General features: G+C 36.3%; 1 protein-coding gene across 2 annotated transcripts in view; it reads right to left on the reverse strand.

Annotated features, from left to right (window-relative positions):
- The window catches only part of CFTR (CF transmembrane conductance regulator), a 159221-nt gene that overhangs the window by 52841 nt on the left and 88773 nt on the right, over nt 1-17607 (reverse strand). For both annotated transcript variants that reach the window (XM_019743194.2, XM_019743195.2), the window contains exons 16-20: nt 12198-12235; nt 11481-11731; nt 7133-7212; nt 2143-2293; nt 995-1222 (exon numbers count right to left, since the gene is read on the reverse strand). In XM_019743194.2, the coding sequence (XP_019598753.2) occupies nt 995-1222; nt 2143-2293; nt 7133-7212; nt 11481-11731; nt 12198-12235 (748 nt within the window). The remainder of the gene's footprint in view (nt 1-994; nt 1223-2142; nt 2294-7132; nt 7213-11480; nt 11732-12197; nt 12236-17607) is intronic.

The raw sequence follows: 17607 nt of genomic DNA on the forward strand, positions 1-17607 counted from the left end.
CCGGTACAGCAGGAAAACCAGTCTTCAAAGAGGGAAATAAATGAAGCAGCTGCAGAAAGGAAGGGACAGAGGCCAGCATCTGGCCTCAAGAGATGGGAAGAAGAGCTGAGTTTGTCTCTCAGGGCTGATCCCATTTCCTCTGGAGGCCGAGCAGGCTTCCTGCCCTAGGGCTCTGTCAGACAGGCCCACAGCGCTCCACCTCACGCCTCATTTTGATTTGAGCAGGATTCTGCTCATATAGCCAAACAATCCTTCAAATTGGGTAATTGCTCTGAGCCTTTGTCCACTGTCATATCTGTATACATATTTCAACACTTCGTAAAACAGTAATTCAAATTCTTAATTTTGAAGAGCTTACTTATGCATATAGATTTTTACTTTACTTATGAAATATTTTGTGTTTTATCCAAGATCCTAAAATTCAGCACATTTCTACTTGAAAAATATGGCACTTTTATCTAACATTTCACATAGGTGGCAGTTTTTCGTCATGTAAAATTCTCATTAGGATAATGAATTTTACCAACTGGTGGTTAAAAGAACAAAACTTACCAGGGATGGGGAGTGTGTGTGTGTGTGTGTGTGTGTGTGTGTGTGTGTGTTCTTTTCCCCTATTCAGAGAGCCCCTTATTAAAGAGATCTATTATTTTTGAATTCTTTACCAATATGAGAGTCAAGAGATGATCCTTTTCAATCACATATTTGTTACCTGACACACTCTGTATCTCAGTTTTTTAAACCATAAAGCAGGGGTAATACAATACTATAGACGGCTCTAATTTAAAGAAGTCATTAGTTCAACAATAAAATAATAGAAATGAAATTCAAGGAAATTATTTGTTCAACAATAAACTAACAAATGTTTTGATTAACAAATTCCCCCCAAATTTGTTTAAAGATATCTAAAATATTTAACCGATAGAATGTAGCATTTTACTAGTTGACAGAACTTTAAATTAAATGTTTCGCTAAATAGCTAACAAGTTCATAGTACCTGTTGTTAAAATAGAAATGAAGGTAACAGCAACGAAGAAGATGACGAAAATTATCTCTATTCTCATTTGGAACCAGCGCAGTGTTGACAGGTATAAGAACCAGTTGGCAGTATGTAAATTCAAAGCTTTGTGGAACAGAGTTTCAAAGTAAGGCTGACGTCCGAAGGCACGCAGTGTCCATAGGCCTTTTAAGCTTGTAACCAGATGAGTGAAAATTGGACTCCTGCCTGTGAAATATTCCCATAGGAAACAAGGCAAATCATGTAAATACATAATACAAATTCTTACGACCATGTATCTGATAAAGAGTAGCTTAAAAGTTAATCAAACAGTAATGTCACTGGTTTAGGGAGGTTATGATTCTGGTACCATAGTTGGAACAGATGCAATGTATTATTTTTTACTGCGTTACCTCCTTTTCTACTTGGCTACCATGGATGGGAACTTATAAAATCACTGCCATTATTTATTGATGTTTCTTGGCTACCACTGAGCATTGTTTTTCTGGCTAATCCTGAATTAATCACTGCTGAGAGGAAATGTTTTTCTCTTAAGGCAATTTATTCAAGGCCTTGATTAAGAATGATTATATGACTTAATTGAGCAAATAACCTTCAATGCAGAAATACCTGGAAATGTATCCCCTGAAAACGTACCTGCACCAAAGCTGTTACTGAAAAACATACTTCCTTTCAAACAGCTCAACGTCAAGCAAGGGTTTGGACGCCAAAAAAGGCTGACTCGAGGAGAAAAAGGAAGGGTGTTTGAAACAAGAAGGAAGAATTCTGTCTGGTATCGTTTGGGAACCCAGACAAACCTTCAGTAATGGTAGAAGAATCATTTTAAAATCTAATTTATATCAGTAAATTAGGAATGAATATCCCATACACCAACACTGATCAGACTCTATACAGTTGTTTTAAAACCAAAACGAACTCACATGGTCTTAATGAACAAAAACAATCTATGTGTACTTTGTAATTTACTGTTTGCTTTTATATAAACACACTTTTTTAAAGTCACCATTATATAATGCAAGAGTTTAAAGGCAGGAAAAAAGTTTTAGAAAAATAGATTAATAACAGAGAATCACAAGTCTCTCTTGTGGATATTTTCTGAGGTGACCGTTGCACAGTCAGCGCCACACCTTCAGATTCCAGTTGTTTGAGTTGCTGGGAGGTCTGAAGGAAGTAGGCTCTCAATATCACAAAAGCGATGATCACGGGCACTGTTGCTAGGAAGATGTAGGGCTGTAAAACCGAGACCACTACTACAGCTCCAATCACAATTAATACCAACTGTAGGATTGAAGAAAACACGTTGGTGAGTAAAGATTTTCACATTGCAAAATGGACAAGGTATATTTCTAAACGAGCTCTTCATACTCTGCTCAATTCTCACCAAGGGGCACGCACCTTCCTACTAGGAAGTCTGTCACTTCAAAGTACATTTTTTTATCTTTTCCATGAATATTCAAAAAATTGTTTAGGTCCCTCCTAATAACATTTTGAAGTCCTGAAAACACGGTGATCTTGGATCTCAGAATGTTCTCATTTCCTGTGTACTTTAAGGTGTGTGATAAAAAAATTTAACAGGGTGATTCTTTTTTCTAGCCTGGCCCTCTTTTAAAATAAACTTTATTTTGAGACAATTTTAGTGTGGGTGATGTGAAATGTTAGCATTTATTTTGCTTAGACAATTTCTGAAAATGGTGCCTTCATCTTGGAGTCTTTGAGTCAGAAAGATCTTGCTTCAAAGTAGTCATGGTCATTTGGACAAGCTACATAACTTCTCTGAACCTCAGTTTCTCATGTTTAGGAAAATGAAAAAAAATACTTAATAAATGTTACTCCCCTTCCCAAAAATTCTGTTCCTGTTCCTTAAAATAATTGGAGATGACCTACAGGTTCAAAAATGATTTTAACAGTGTGGCTGATTTAATTTGAAATTAGACAATGTTTTCTATCTCATATGTTGTCAAAATGAATGTTGCATTTCAGTCAAGCCTATCCATTAGAGATATCTCTTCACATTATGCACCAAAAAACTGGAAACAGCCCCATTGACATTCACAGAAACAAGCAACCACACTAGTGTTCTTCAGGCTCAAATTGAAGGTTTAAATTCTTCATTTCCATGCAACACTAAATCCACACATTTTAAAAAGAAAAAAAAATCTGCTCAGTGAGTCTAGCCAGGGCACACTTGAAACCTATATAATTTTTACTAACCAATGTCACCGCAATAAATAAAAATTTTTAAAAGTTTGCTAACATTTGCTTTGCAATAACCCATTAAACTGTTACAACAAGGGTTACAAAATAAACTTATCATAATATCTATATAATAATCGGTGATCCAATTCTCCACCAATTTCTATGGTGACACATGCAATTTCCAGCTAATTAAATGAAACAGAATATTTTGGCAGATGGGAGCGGAGATGGGGGTGTAGCTAAGAACTCATAAATCGTCTTTGAATAGGTTGTTATTTTCATCTAAAACTTCAGATGATCATATCTCAATGACACTTGTCTAGGAAAAAAATCTACATCTCCAATCATCAAATTCTGCAATACCAGCCCCTCCTTCATTCAACAAGTATTCAGAGAAATCTTTACTGTACCAGACACTGAACTAAGTACATGTGATGACTCAATCTCAGGGAAGTCTCCCCCATTCCCTTCTTGCCCTCCAAATGCCATCAGCACAGTGAGAAAGCCCCAAATGCCCATAGCAAGACTTCATCCATGGGAAACTAGAGTTTTTAACCGAGGATATTTTTTCTCAGAAATAGAATCTTTTGAGAAAAAAAGAAAAATTAAGTTGTAAGCATGATTAAGTAGGTAATATGATTTCACTTAAATGAGCCATCATATTAAATACCAGCAAAATGCTGCTGCATTGGCAGCATGGAGATACCCGGCTACTTTGTTAGGATCAGGTCCTTGTTTGCTGTTGACAGTTGTAAACAGTATGATGTTCATCTGACTTGTGCTATTTTTACCACACATCTGAGTAGTAAACTAACCAAGATATCCCACTGGGTTAGAGAAGAATGGAGAAGGTGAGTACAACTGGAAGTGAGGAACCATTCACAAAGCAGATTTCCAGCAATTATAACCATCTAGAATATAGCTCAAACTGGGAAACAAGTGAAAAATAAGCCTAAGCATTGAGGAAAATTATCTGCTCCAGAAGAAGCCATCTTTAAGCACTAAAGTCAGACGCTAATAATTTAGCATTGTGTGCAAAACTAATGGCACTGGTTCAATATATTTGATATTCTAATTACACACACACACACAAACACACACACACACACACACACACACTTAAATTCTGTCCCAGTTTTTAACTCACAATGGGTAAGAAACAAGGCATTTCAGACCAAGAGTATTAGTGAGAGAACCACAAAGTAAACAAGAGGGACTTTGGGACAAAGTGAACATGTGAGCACAGATTTCTAATTCCCATTCACACTTACACAAATCCGAAACTTTGTGAAACGAAAAAACGTTCAACAGACTATAAAACCTGCAAGGCACCATCCATTCATTCTCCCAGGAAGTGGGCAGCACGTGTCACCCACCAAAGGCAGCGTGAAAGCATTCCTGACACTGAAGGTTACCTAGCACTGCCTGTGAAACTGGGCTGATAAGAAGAAAGGATCACTGTGAAATAAGGTAAGCAAATTAATTAATTAATTAGTTAATTAATAAGAGATAAGGAAATTAATACCTATTTAAAACCATGTAATGAACACCAGATTTGGAATTCACAAATAATAGTGAGTCCTTGATAATTTTAAGCAAAGTCTTAATGGGATTAACAGAATGAATAGGAGAAAAACTGTGAAAGACTCAGTAGAGATCAAAGTAGCAAGACTTAGAGTACAATCGTGTATTAGGTTAAGAGAGAAGAAATCAAAAAAGGACTAAACGTTCTGAGGCCTGAGAAAAGAAAAATTCAGTATTTTAAAATATGTAGGTTTTGTTTCATGAAAAACATGTATCATTCACCCAAAAATAGAGATAAGTAGGAGCTAGAGTACAGTTTTTCTCTGTTTGGCTTCAAGCTCAAATTTGTTCCGTATGGGCCTATGCTAATTTGAAGCATATAACTTTAGTACTGAACATGACTATCACAGATTTATCTTGTTCATTTACAGGTTGGAAACCTGAGACCTCAGAGATTAAGTATCTTCTTAAGGTAAAATAAATAGTGGTATCTGCAGAATAGAATCTAGAGCTTTTATTTTCATTATGTGATGTTCCAACCCAGAGAGCAAATTTGCGAGAACTGTATTAAATGTTAGGAAATAGAGTAAATAGAAATTATTTTTTAAAAAAAAGAAATTTACAGGTATACTTTATTATGTACAAAGATCATGTCCTGAAATGTTGCGATTAGAATTAAATTTCACTAATCAGAACATAACTAAGTATAACCAGAGGAGGTCACAATTTAAAGGAGCACCTGTGATGAATTTTTTAATAAATCAGAATTAATCAGATTTTAACTTTATTTGATTGTCATATATTATGCTTCCTTATTGTGAGACCCTCCTATAAATAAAATAGGGAAATTAAAAGAGCCCTTCCCAACCACTTGCGAAGCAATATCTAATGAACCCTAACATTAGAACTTGAGCAGAAATTATTGTAATTGCTGTAAGAGAAAGGATTTGAGAGCCATCACATGGGTCAAAAAGTGTTAATTTATAAAATAAATACTTAAAAATTAACTCTTCCCGAGGTTTTTTTGAAGTAAGCCTTATACCGATTCAGAAAATACTCAGCAGACTACTAAAGTAAAACAACAACAACAACAAAAAATCATGACTCCTTGTGCAATCATGTCAAGATGCCCATGTTCCAGTTTGTACCTCATTTAATAATCCTGTATTTGGGACCAGTCATGTACACTCCTGGAACAAAGAACAAATGTCCAGCATTTAAAGGAAGACACTGAGAACGCTCCTTCCGATGCACGAACTCAAAGCATCAGTTAAAAGTTTCCAGCCACTGCTGCTGAGTTATATCCCCAAACAGAGCAACTGAAGGAAATCCAAAGTGCTAAAAAGTTCACTTGGAACAGCTACTGTGTTTGTGCCAATCATTCCACAGGAGGCAAACCGACAACGGCTTTTCTGCACCTGCCAATGTCGGCTGTGTATACACACCAATGTGGTAGCCCTTATTTTGTTGTGCAGTTTCTCTCAAATAAAGTATTGTTATTGGGGTGGGGTGTGAAAGTGAGTGGGAGGAAAGAATGACTCAGTCCTAGGATGGGCTGCATCCTGTTCCAACTGTCTCTCCAAGGAGATCACTAAGACTGTGGTATTTGCTCTCTGGGGCTCAACCTAAGCCAGATAGGAAGCTGTTTTCCATCCCGGTCCAACAGCCAAGGTTATTAATTCACAACCCTCCTTAAGTCCTGTCACGAATGGAGACCTCAGGTGGCATCCCCGAACTCCCATTCATCTCTGTCCCTTCCTTTCCCTCTTCGCTCCCCCCGCCCCCCCGCCCCAGAGTCATGTGCTTGGAGCCAGGCTGCCCTGCAGGCCTCTTCATATCTGCCACCCAGCGCTGGTCCTCACCAGTCCTGAATGTTTCTTTCCCCTTCTCGAAAACGTGTATGTCCTTCTGGCCCTGCATCATGGTCCTTATCAGGAGGTTACTGCGTAGCTAGCTGATCTGTGCTGAAGTGTTTATGGCTGAGACTGGCTGAAACTCTAGCCCACCAAGGAACTGATCTTCCTTTTCACACGGGCCCTTTGGAGGTGGGTGACTGCCACCAAATAGTGATGCCAAGGTCAAAAATGTCATATTTCATGGACAGTGATTTGGGGGAACACGGTCTATTATACTTCTCAAACCACTCCCAAGTAGACAGTTACATCTAACTGTGGGATTGCCTTGGGTTTGGGTCAGGGAAAGAGTTTTGACTCATCACTGAATTTACTAAAATTATGCCTCCTTTGAAGACTCTTGGTATTGACAAAATTCATACCATAGGGCTTCAACTCTCAGTCAAATGAAAAATAAGCAAAAACTTATTTATCTCTTTTTTCTACTCATTTTTTAAAGTATGAACAACTGCAAACACACATAATAATACTTATTTTTACAAACCTGGATGAAGTCAAATATGGTAAGAGGCAGAAGATCATCCAAAATTGCTATATCTTTGGAAAATCTATTAAGAATCCCACCTATAAAATAAAAGAAGACAAATTCCTCAAAAAACAGTAATCTTAAAAAGACATATCAATATTTGATAAATATGATGAATTTGTGTCATAGCAGAAGCATCCAGAACTCAGATAATTAGCATTTAGTCAGATAAATAAGGACTGAGAAAACTTTAATGTTGTACAAAGATTCTAAGTAACTACATGTTCAAGTTATTGTCTCCCACTTTTAAACCTTTATAAAATATAGATTGCCATAAGAATCAGGCAAAAACTAATGTGTTTAGTGGAGCCCTTACCACAAATTACATCAGGAATGGGCACTTATCCTACCCAGTGTCACACTTGCAAGCCTGAGTTTGTAATTCCCGGACGTGCTCTCATTCCCTCACACCTGTAGTCCACACCCTCCAGCTCCCCTCTCCTTCTCTGACTTCCACATCTTTCGGATACATCCCTGTCCTACCCGTGGCTGCCCCCAGCCCCTGCCTGCCCACTCCGTGGGCCTCCTCTGCCGTGTCCTCTCATTTCACTCCACTGGCAATGTAAGCCTCAGCCTGTCTTCTAAAGTCTAGAGCCACATTTATAAATCTGATACTTTTTTCCTTCAATGAAAAAGAGTTACATAGGAAATGTCGACTATGTGCCAGACACAACGCTGGGCATTGAGGAGACAGAGGTGAATAAGCCGTGCTCCTTGCCCTTGAGGAATTCGTTGTTGGGGCCGGGGGAGGGGGGAGTGAAACCTATAATTAGATAAAATATAATACTGTACAAACAAAGTGATATTGAATCTTATCATTCACCCTCCCCCCATGAAGTACAGGATAAAGTCCAAAATTCTTAGTTTAATATTTAATGCCTTCCAGGATTTGGCCTTAAATCACCTAGCTAATACAAGCTCCCTCTACTCAAATATTCTGTTTCCGCCAAATTGGTTTATTGTTTTTTTTAATTTATTTTTACTTTTACTTAACGTACCATAGTATATTAGTTTCAAGTGTACAACATCGTGATTACACATTATATATCTTACAAAGTGATCACCCCAATAAATCTAGTACCCATCTGATACCATACATAGTTATTATAATTTTATTGACTTTATTCCCCATGCTATACTTTACATGACTAACTATTTTATTACTAAATCCCCACCTCGGTTTACTCTTTAAATATACTCTACACTCTCCTACCTCTCTGTCTGTCACATGTGATTCCCTCTGTCTGAAAATCCTTTCCCCTCATCTATGCTTCTCAAAATCTGTGTCATCTTCCTGGCCCAACTCAAATGCCTCTCTTGCAAGGAAGCATCAGTATTTGCTCCGGCTCAAACTAATCACTTCCTCTTCTGGACACACTTAGTACCTTTAACACATATTGTCAGCACCTCTGTGTTTTAATGACTATATCCATGTCTTATATCAAAGTCACTTGTATACATGTCTTATCTCTTTTTCTAGATTGCAAATTGCTGCAGGTCAGTGGGATCATGCCACATTTACTTTGTATCACTCACAGCCATCAGCAAAAAGCCTCAGATGTAGGAATTATTCTATGCATATTTATTGACTTAACTCACTATCTCTTAGCCTTTATCAATAATATTTCCCTCTAGCATATTTAGACATACTTGTATATTTTCCCATAAATTAACCAAAAATTGAAAAATAATTAACCTATGGTATTTATTCGTTCAGAAAAATGAAAGTTCACTTTGGTGAAAAAAATATCCTTCTGGTGGTGCTTATTATATTTCAAATGGTAGTATCCTCTGGAAATATGCACTCACACTTTCATTAATTCAACATACTTTATTGAGCACCTACTATGTGTCTATGTGTCTTAAAGTTATTTAAATAGCAACATAGGAAAATCAGATCTGGAGTCAGAGAAAATCAAGGTCAACAACAATTGCAGAAAGGCACGTCGGGAGAAAGCGTGTGCACACGCGAGGCAAGGAAGCCCTGGCTGCTACCAAGTATAGCAGAGACTCTCTGGGCAACATAATAAGAACAAATGAATCATAAATCAGCAATCACAATGGTTTTTAGAAGAAAGCACCATCCTTGCATACAGAAGTTTGGGGTGTGGGTAGAAGTGGGAAAAGGATATATAGACGTTGCAAAATCACCTTGCGATTTCCATTCTCAGGAGCATAAATAACAAGAAATGTAAAAACAGACGTTTCAGAATCATCCTACAAATGGATTATGGTTTGGAAAGTAAGATGCATGAGAAAATGAAATGAATGCTAACCATGTAAATATGAAAGACAGAAGGTTCAGAACCAACTATGAGCATTGTTTAAGGGAATGAGGAGCTCTGAGATGTGAAGGGGGGAATGGAAAATGTACCCTCTGTAGGAACAGTACCCCAAGAAGAGAATGACAGTGGGGAACTGATGGTTACATGTTGGCCACGTACCAGGCAAGTTGATTGCCTTGTTTCATTCTCACAATGATCCTCCAAGACCCCCAGATGAGGGGGCAAGGCTCAAATAATAACTTGCCCATGCTCATCACTCTTGTGGGACAAGCCAGGCCTCAAACGGTGCCTGTGCTTTTTCTATTACATCTCATTGCCCATTTCTGATGATTGAAAACTTGGACAAATCCTCTACCTTCTCTGGGTCTCTGTTTTTCCATTAAAAAAAAAAAGAAATCGTTGGGCCAAGGTAATCTGACATTCCCTTTTAGGTCTAAAATCTCTTAGCTCTAGAACCAAAGGTGGTGATGAGTATATACAAATGAGGCATGGCTTTAGTGACACACAGGACTTTAGAATAAATATAAAGATCGTCCTGAATATACTAACATTGAAATTTTGTTAGCGAAAAGAAAAAGAAATTGATGGATATCAATTTGTAGACAAATTGAGATTTGTAGACACAAATCATCTAAAAACCTCCATATTGGAATTTACAAGTATTCTTTGCTTTCTAATGAAGTGCTTTTGTGTCTATCCCCTCTCTGTTTTCTGTGAGTTCTTCTAGAGCAAGAACTGTACCTCATTCATCTTTTCACACCAGTCGCTGCCTTAGTGCCACACAAAGCAAGTGCTCAGCAGAGCTGTTAGAATAACACTTGAGCAATTCCTTATTAAATTCCAAATGTGAACGTATGTAAAGTGAAATTAATGGAATTGATTGCTTTCAATGTACCTTATGGTCCTTAGTTTTTCTTTTAAATCTTTGGTCTCTTTATTTCACTACTGTTACTTTCTGTGACTTTATTTTTATTCAGGTACAAATAAAATTGTAAGCTATTTTAAGTGTACAACATGACAATTTGACATATGTACACGTGGTGAAAAGATTCCTCCCATCAAATTAACACATCCATCACCTCTCAGATCTACTGTTTTTTGTTTTTGTTTTTTGGTCATAATGCTTACATTGTACTCTCTTAGGAAATTTCAATTACGTAGTACAGTGTTATCAATTATAGTCATATGTTATACATTAAATCCTCGGGACTTATTCATTTTACAATTGAAAGCCTGTACCCTTTACCAACCTCTGTGATGGTATTAAAAATACTTTTAAAACACCTTTTGGATTTCCACCACCACCACCACCCCAAAAACAAGAAGAAAAAAACAAAAAACCTGGAACAAATTTATATGATTGTCTTTGAACAATTACAGGAAACTAGATTATTCTACCCATCAAAAGACTATATCAGCACAAGACTTTTATGGTTTCCTTGATCACTTCCACTCTTCTTTTTTTAAACAATACTAACGATTGGCAACAAGAAACAAAAACTCATAGATGACACAGACAACAGTTTAGTGGTTACCAGAGGGTAAGGCGGGTGGAAGAGGATAAACAGAATCAAATATATGGTGATAGAAGGAGAACTACCTCTGGGTGGTGAAGACACAATGCAATATATAGATGATTGGAATTGTGCACTTGAAACCTGTGTGATTTTACTAACCATTGTCACCCCAATGAATTTAATAAAAAAGAAAGATGCCCTGAAGGGGTTAGACCAAACATCTCAGTAGAGAGCGATGACCAGAAGAGCCTGGCACTCCGGCTGCAGCCATCAGCATCACTTTCTAACAAACTGAGCTCCTCGAATTAGCTGATACACAAATACGAGGAGCAACAATAGCCGACAGAGTGCAGTATCTGAGAAATGTGCGCGCCAGTCATAAGAAAGCTCGACAAAAAGGCAGATGCATCCATGCAAAGCCAACACTACCCCTCGAAAACCAGCTAGATCACAGGCCTTTGGAGGGTGGATCAGCAGTGTAGTGTCATACACCCAGTCAAGTACCTGCTTTCAGTGTGTTCAGGGTCGACATAGGTGCGTGAAGAACAGAATGTAACATTTTCTGGTGTAAGATTTTCGATACTGTGATGAGCGTATGCACCAGTGGTAAGCCTCGGAAGAATCCCAGAGCGAGCAAAGTGTCAGCTACTCCCACGTAAATGTAAAACACATAGAAGGAGCTGGTGCTGGTGATGATGACTGGGTAGCTGTTATTTGTGCTCTTGGTACTATTCCCTTTGTCTGGAGGAGGTGTTCTGTAAAGCAAAGGGAAACTGTTATTCAGCAACCAAACCTCTCCAATGAATTTACAATATATGTAAATGAAACTGAGCTTGAGTCTAAAGAAACATTATGTATTTCATTACCAGAGTATACGCCTTTAATCTTAAGGATTTACTATTGCAAGAAAGCAGATAAGTTTTTCACCACTGAAGCAGATAATAGTGATCTTTATTAAGTACTCAGAGAAAATACTAAGGCATAATGTTGTTTCAAATATTTTCATTCCCTTTTATGGGAACTAAACACAACTAAATCCTTCTGAAATTGGCAAAGAGCTGTAGGAACTGCCATGCTCACAATTATAAAGAAAAGAATTCGATTTTCCACTACTATAATAGTGTGGGAAAGTGAAGCACAGGGGATGTTACAATATTTAATAAGACTCAAAATAATCAATGGAAACAAAATAGAACCCACAATAGGGCATGGAATACTCACTCTTTAAGTAGCCACAACACAACCAAAGAAGCAGCCACCTGGAATGGAACAATACACACTTGATTTTGTCCCAACCTATTCTGCCCACACCCACCTCTAATTCCACCATGACCAGTAACAAAATGCACACAATTTCATTTTCTTTGTCTTTGCTTTCCTGGGGGCAGCAGCTGTAATAATTGTTCTAAGAACCATTATTTGTGATGAGAACATGTTAACTTAATGGAATTCAAATTTCACTGAATTAAATACTTTGTCATTTCTTCTCTTTATTCTACACCAATTATTCATTAAACCAGAGAAGAGGGAGATTATACTTAAATGCTTTAAATAAATTTTGTTTCTTATAAACAGACTAATCTCAGTCTGCTGGCAGATAATTAATCTGGTTACTTATAACCAGATAAATAATTCCACTTATCATACAATGATTATGAGGGAATAATATCTATAAGATCAATTAATTTTTGGAAGAGATGAGATTAATATTTATGAAAATCAGTTAAAAGTTTCCATGGTACAAAACTTCATAGTTTTAGAATACAGGTAAGTTGTTCTCAGGTTAAAACATGCATTATGGGTACTATTTGGGCTTTCTCAAGCGGAAACTTTTGGCTGAGGAATAAATGTTTTATGCCATAACTAAACAAAACTATTTTTTTAACAATTGTAATATTTTTAATTCCTGTGATACTTAAATGGTCTATATTCTATTCTATTTCAATTTGGCTTTTTAGTCTCCTATACCCTGTGGAGAAACAGTCTTCTATTGATGCCATCACAATTACAATACTAGAAATGACTGAAATTATACTATTTGCCCAATAATAACTGTACTAAACATGCAAATAGAAAAGAACAATAAATTGTGAGTAAAATAATTTGAAAATGAACTCAGCATTAAAATAAATAGGGGAGAAACAAATATGCTCGGTGTAAGAAATCTGTGTATTATTTTACACTGGAAATTATCTTAAGCATTTAATAGCACTATATAAAAATATATTCCGGGAGAAGGGGTGGTAGATGAGGGTAAACGGGATCAAATATATGGTGATGGAAGGAGAACTGACTCTAGGTGGTGAACACAAAATGTGAGATATAGATGATGTAATGCAAAATTGTACACCTGAAACCTATGTAATTTTACTAATCATTGTCACCCCAACAAACTTTAATTAAACGAAAAGAATATATATATATATATATATATATATATATATATATAATATAAACTTTAATTAAACAAATATATATATATATATATGGAACATTTAGCATTAATTAAGAAATTACATTGTGAAGTTTTGTACTTGAAACAGGTATATCAGTTTTAGTTAAATTCACATATCAGGAGTATAATGATAAAAAATCTAATGGCATCATTCTCACTTTCCTACTTTCTTCATTGTACACATAGCCTTCATGTTATTAGCCTTCACTATATACATAAAAAGAAAAACTACCCTTACTTGCTTAAAATTCAAGTAAATTCAAAATGACAAGAAACTCGGCAATAATCTGCCAAAAGTCTTTGTTCTAGTACACATGTTTTCCTATTTCCTAAGACTAATCAAATTACACAAGATTTTAGATGAGGGTATATTTCTGAGTCACTCTTAGGTAATTACAGTCTGACTTTTTTCCAATTAAAGGCGTATCAACAGTGATGTCGCCACCAAATTCAATAACCTAGAAGAAATGGACAAGTTCTTAGAAACATATACGGAATCACAAAGAATTGGAAAATCTAAATAGAACAATCACCAGTAAGGAAATTGAATCAGTTATCTAAAACCTTCCCAAAAGCAAAAGTCTAGGACCAGATGACCTCACTAGTGAATTCTACCAAACATTCAAAGAGGATCTAATAACTGTCCTACTCAAACTCTTCCAAAAAACTGAAGAAGAGACTATACTCCCTAACTCATTTTACGGGGCCAACCTGATACCAAAATCTGGTAAGGATAACACACAAAAAGGAAATTACAGACCAATATCTCTGATGAATATAAATGCAAAAATCCTAAACAAAATTCTAGCAAATTGAATACAACAATGCATTAAAAACATTATTCATCACGACAAAGTTGGGTTCATCCCAGGGACACAAGGATGGTTCAACATACGCAAATCCATCAATGTGATACATCACATAAACAAAATAAAGGACGAAAATATATGATTATATCAATTGATGCAGAAAAAGCATTTGACAAGATACAACATCCATTTATGATTAAAACACTTAATAAAATAGGTACAGAAAGAAAATACCTTAACATAATAAAGGCCATACATGAAAAACCCTCAGCTAATATCATAATTAACAGTGAAAAACTGAAGCCCTTTGTTCTACATTCAAGAACATGACAGGGCTGTCCCCTATCACCTCTGCTGTTCAACATAGTATTGGAAGTCCTAGCCAGAGCAATCAGGCAAGACAAAGAAATAAAAGGCATCCAAATTGGGAATGAAGAAGTTAAACTGTCACTTTTTGCAAATGACATGATGCTATATATAGAAAACCCTAAAGACTCCACAAAAAAAGCTATTAGAAACAATAAACTAATACCATAAAGTTGCCCGCTACAAAATCAACACACGGAAGTCCATTGCATTCCTCTATACTAACAATGAAATCTCAGAGAAAGAAAAAAAAAAAAATGCCCCTTGCAATTGCAACAAAAAGAATAAAATACTTAGGAATAAACTTAACCAAGGACGTGAAAGACCTATATACTGAAAACTATTCAGACATTTTTAAAAGAAATTGAAGAAGACACAAAGAAATGGAAAGACATTCCATGCTCATGGATTGTAAGAATCAATATAGTTAAAATGACCATATTACCCAAAGCAATATAAAGATTTAATGCAGTCCCTGTCAAAATCCCAATGGCATTTTTTAAAGAAATAGAACAAAAAAAATGATCAGATTTGTATGGAACCACAAAAGAACCCGAACAGCCAAAGCAATCCTAAGAAAAAAGAACAATGCTGGAGGTATCACACTCCCTGATTTCAGCTTGTACTACAGAGCAACAATAATTAAAACAGCATGGTATTGGCAGAAAAACAGACACACAGACCAATGGAATAGAATTGAGAACCCAGAAATAAACCCACATAAATATGGACAGATAATTTTTAACAAAGAAGCCAAAAACATACAATGGAGAAAAGACAGCCTCTTCAATAAATGTGCTGGGAGAATTGAAAAGCCACATGCAAAAGAATGAAACTAGACTGCTATCTGTCACCGTGTACCAAAATTAATTCAAAATGGATCAAAGACCTAAACATAAGACCTGAAACAATAAACTGCATAGAAGAAAACATAGATACTAAACTTACAGACCTTGAGTTCAAAGAACATTTTATGAATTTGATTCCAAAGGCAAAGGAAGTAAAAGCTAAAATAAATGAATGGGACTATATCAAAATAAAGAGCTTCTGCACAGCAAAAGAAACCATCAACAAAATAAAGAGGCAACCAATTGAATGGGAGAAGATTTTTGCAAACAACCCCTCTGATAAGGGACTAATATCTAAAATATATAAAGAACTCATACAACTCAACAACAAAAAAACAAACAACCCAATTAAAAAATAGACACAGGACCTGAACAGACATTTCTCCAAAGAGGACATACAAATGGCCAATAGACATATGAAAAAATGCTCAGCATCACTAATTATCAGAGAAATGCAAATAAAAACCACAATGAGATATCACCTCACCCCAGTCAGAATGGCTATCATCAATAAAACAAATAATAACAAGTGTTGGAGAAGCTGTGGAGAAAAAGGAACCCTCATACACTGTTGGTGGGAATGCAGACTGGTGCAGCCGCTATGGAAGGCAGTGTGGAGGTTCCTCAAAAAATTAAGAATAGAATTACCATATGACCCAGCAAACCCTTTCTTGGGTATCTACCCCAAAAATCTGAAAACATTTATCCATAAAGACAAATGTGCTCCGATGTTCATTGCAGCCTAACAGAGGCCAAGACATAGAAACAACCAAAGTGTCCTTCGATAGATGATTAGATAAAGAAAATGTGGTATACATACACAATGGAACACTATCCTGCCATAAGAAAAGATGAAATAGTACCATTTGTGACAACATGGATGGATCTTGAGATTATAATGCTAAGTGAAATAAGTCAGACAGAAAAAGTAGAGAACTATATGATTTCACTGATATGTAGTATATAAAACTGAAAACAACAAAAGAACAAGACAAAAAACTGAAGAAACAAAAATTCATAGACACAGACAATAGTTTAGTGGTTACCAGAGGGTAATAAAAGCAATCCCTTCCAGTCAGAACATATGTCCCTGCTTCTTCTCATGTCCACATCCAATCTATTTTCCATATAGCCGACAGAGCGATCTTTTTAAAACATAAAAAAGATCACATCATATCCTGCCTGAAGCCCTTCGAAGGCTCCCTATTGCATTTAAAATAAAATCCAAGCTCATTAAAATAGCCAACGGTCCTGGGATTCTGGTTCTTGACGACTTTTCTGACATCACTACACTTCTCTCTCCCACCCCCAATTATGCTGGCCTCTTCTCAGTTTCCATAATTCACCCAACTTTCCAAGACCTTCGCATTTGCCTCATGACGTGCATGTCTGACTCATCTTTTGGGTGTCAGTAAAGACCTTTCCCTTAGAAAGTCCTCTTGTTCGCCCTCCTTTCCCACCTTATCTCAATGTAGTTTATTTCCTTCTGGTGCTTATCATGTTCTGTAATTACTCCCATGAAAAAGTATTTATCATCTATCTCCTCTCTCAGAATGTGCTTTATAAGAGCAAAGAGGAGCCGTTTGTCCTCTTTCCCATTGGAACCTCAGTGTCTAGCTCAACACTTGCTAAATATGTGTTTAATAAATAAAGGAATGGACAGATAAGGAATACTTAAATAAAAATACACTTACAAATGTCGACAGAGAGACGAAGTATACAATGATCATATAGAAAATACATTTGAAAAAGCAGGTAACATGTTAACGCAGTGTAAAGATAAAGGACCAAGACCAATTTATTCTACAAGCTTTGTACATTTACTGAATTCAGAACTACCTCCCAAGTCACAAAATGAGATCTGTGTTAAATGACTACCTATTAAAACACTGTCGATATTTTGAGTTTTACCAAAGGAGCACAGCATTATAAATGTCCTGTTAATATTAGAAACATAAGCACATTAGTGCATTCCATCTGCATGCTCTATTTTGTTCTTCATTGTACACATAGTGCACAGAATTGTGCCTGGCATATTGAAAGAACTCAAAAAATAGGTGCTGAATGATTAAACTGCTGAATGAATAACAGGCAATAATAGTAAAGTGACACCTTGTCATGATTTAGTACACAATTTCAATACTTCACAGGTC

Source organism: Rhinolophus sinicus, linkage group LG11 (assembly GCF_036562045.2).
Source record: "Rhinolophus sinicus isolate RSC01 linkage group LG11, ASM3656204v1, whole genome shotgun sequence".
In the NCBI taxonomy this organism is placed as follows: domain Eukaryota; kingdom Metazoa; phylum Chordata; class Mammalia; order Chiroptera; family Rhinolophidae; genus Rhinolophus; species Rhinolophus sinicus.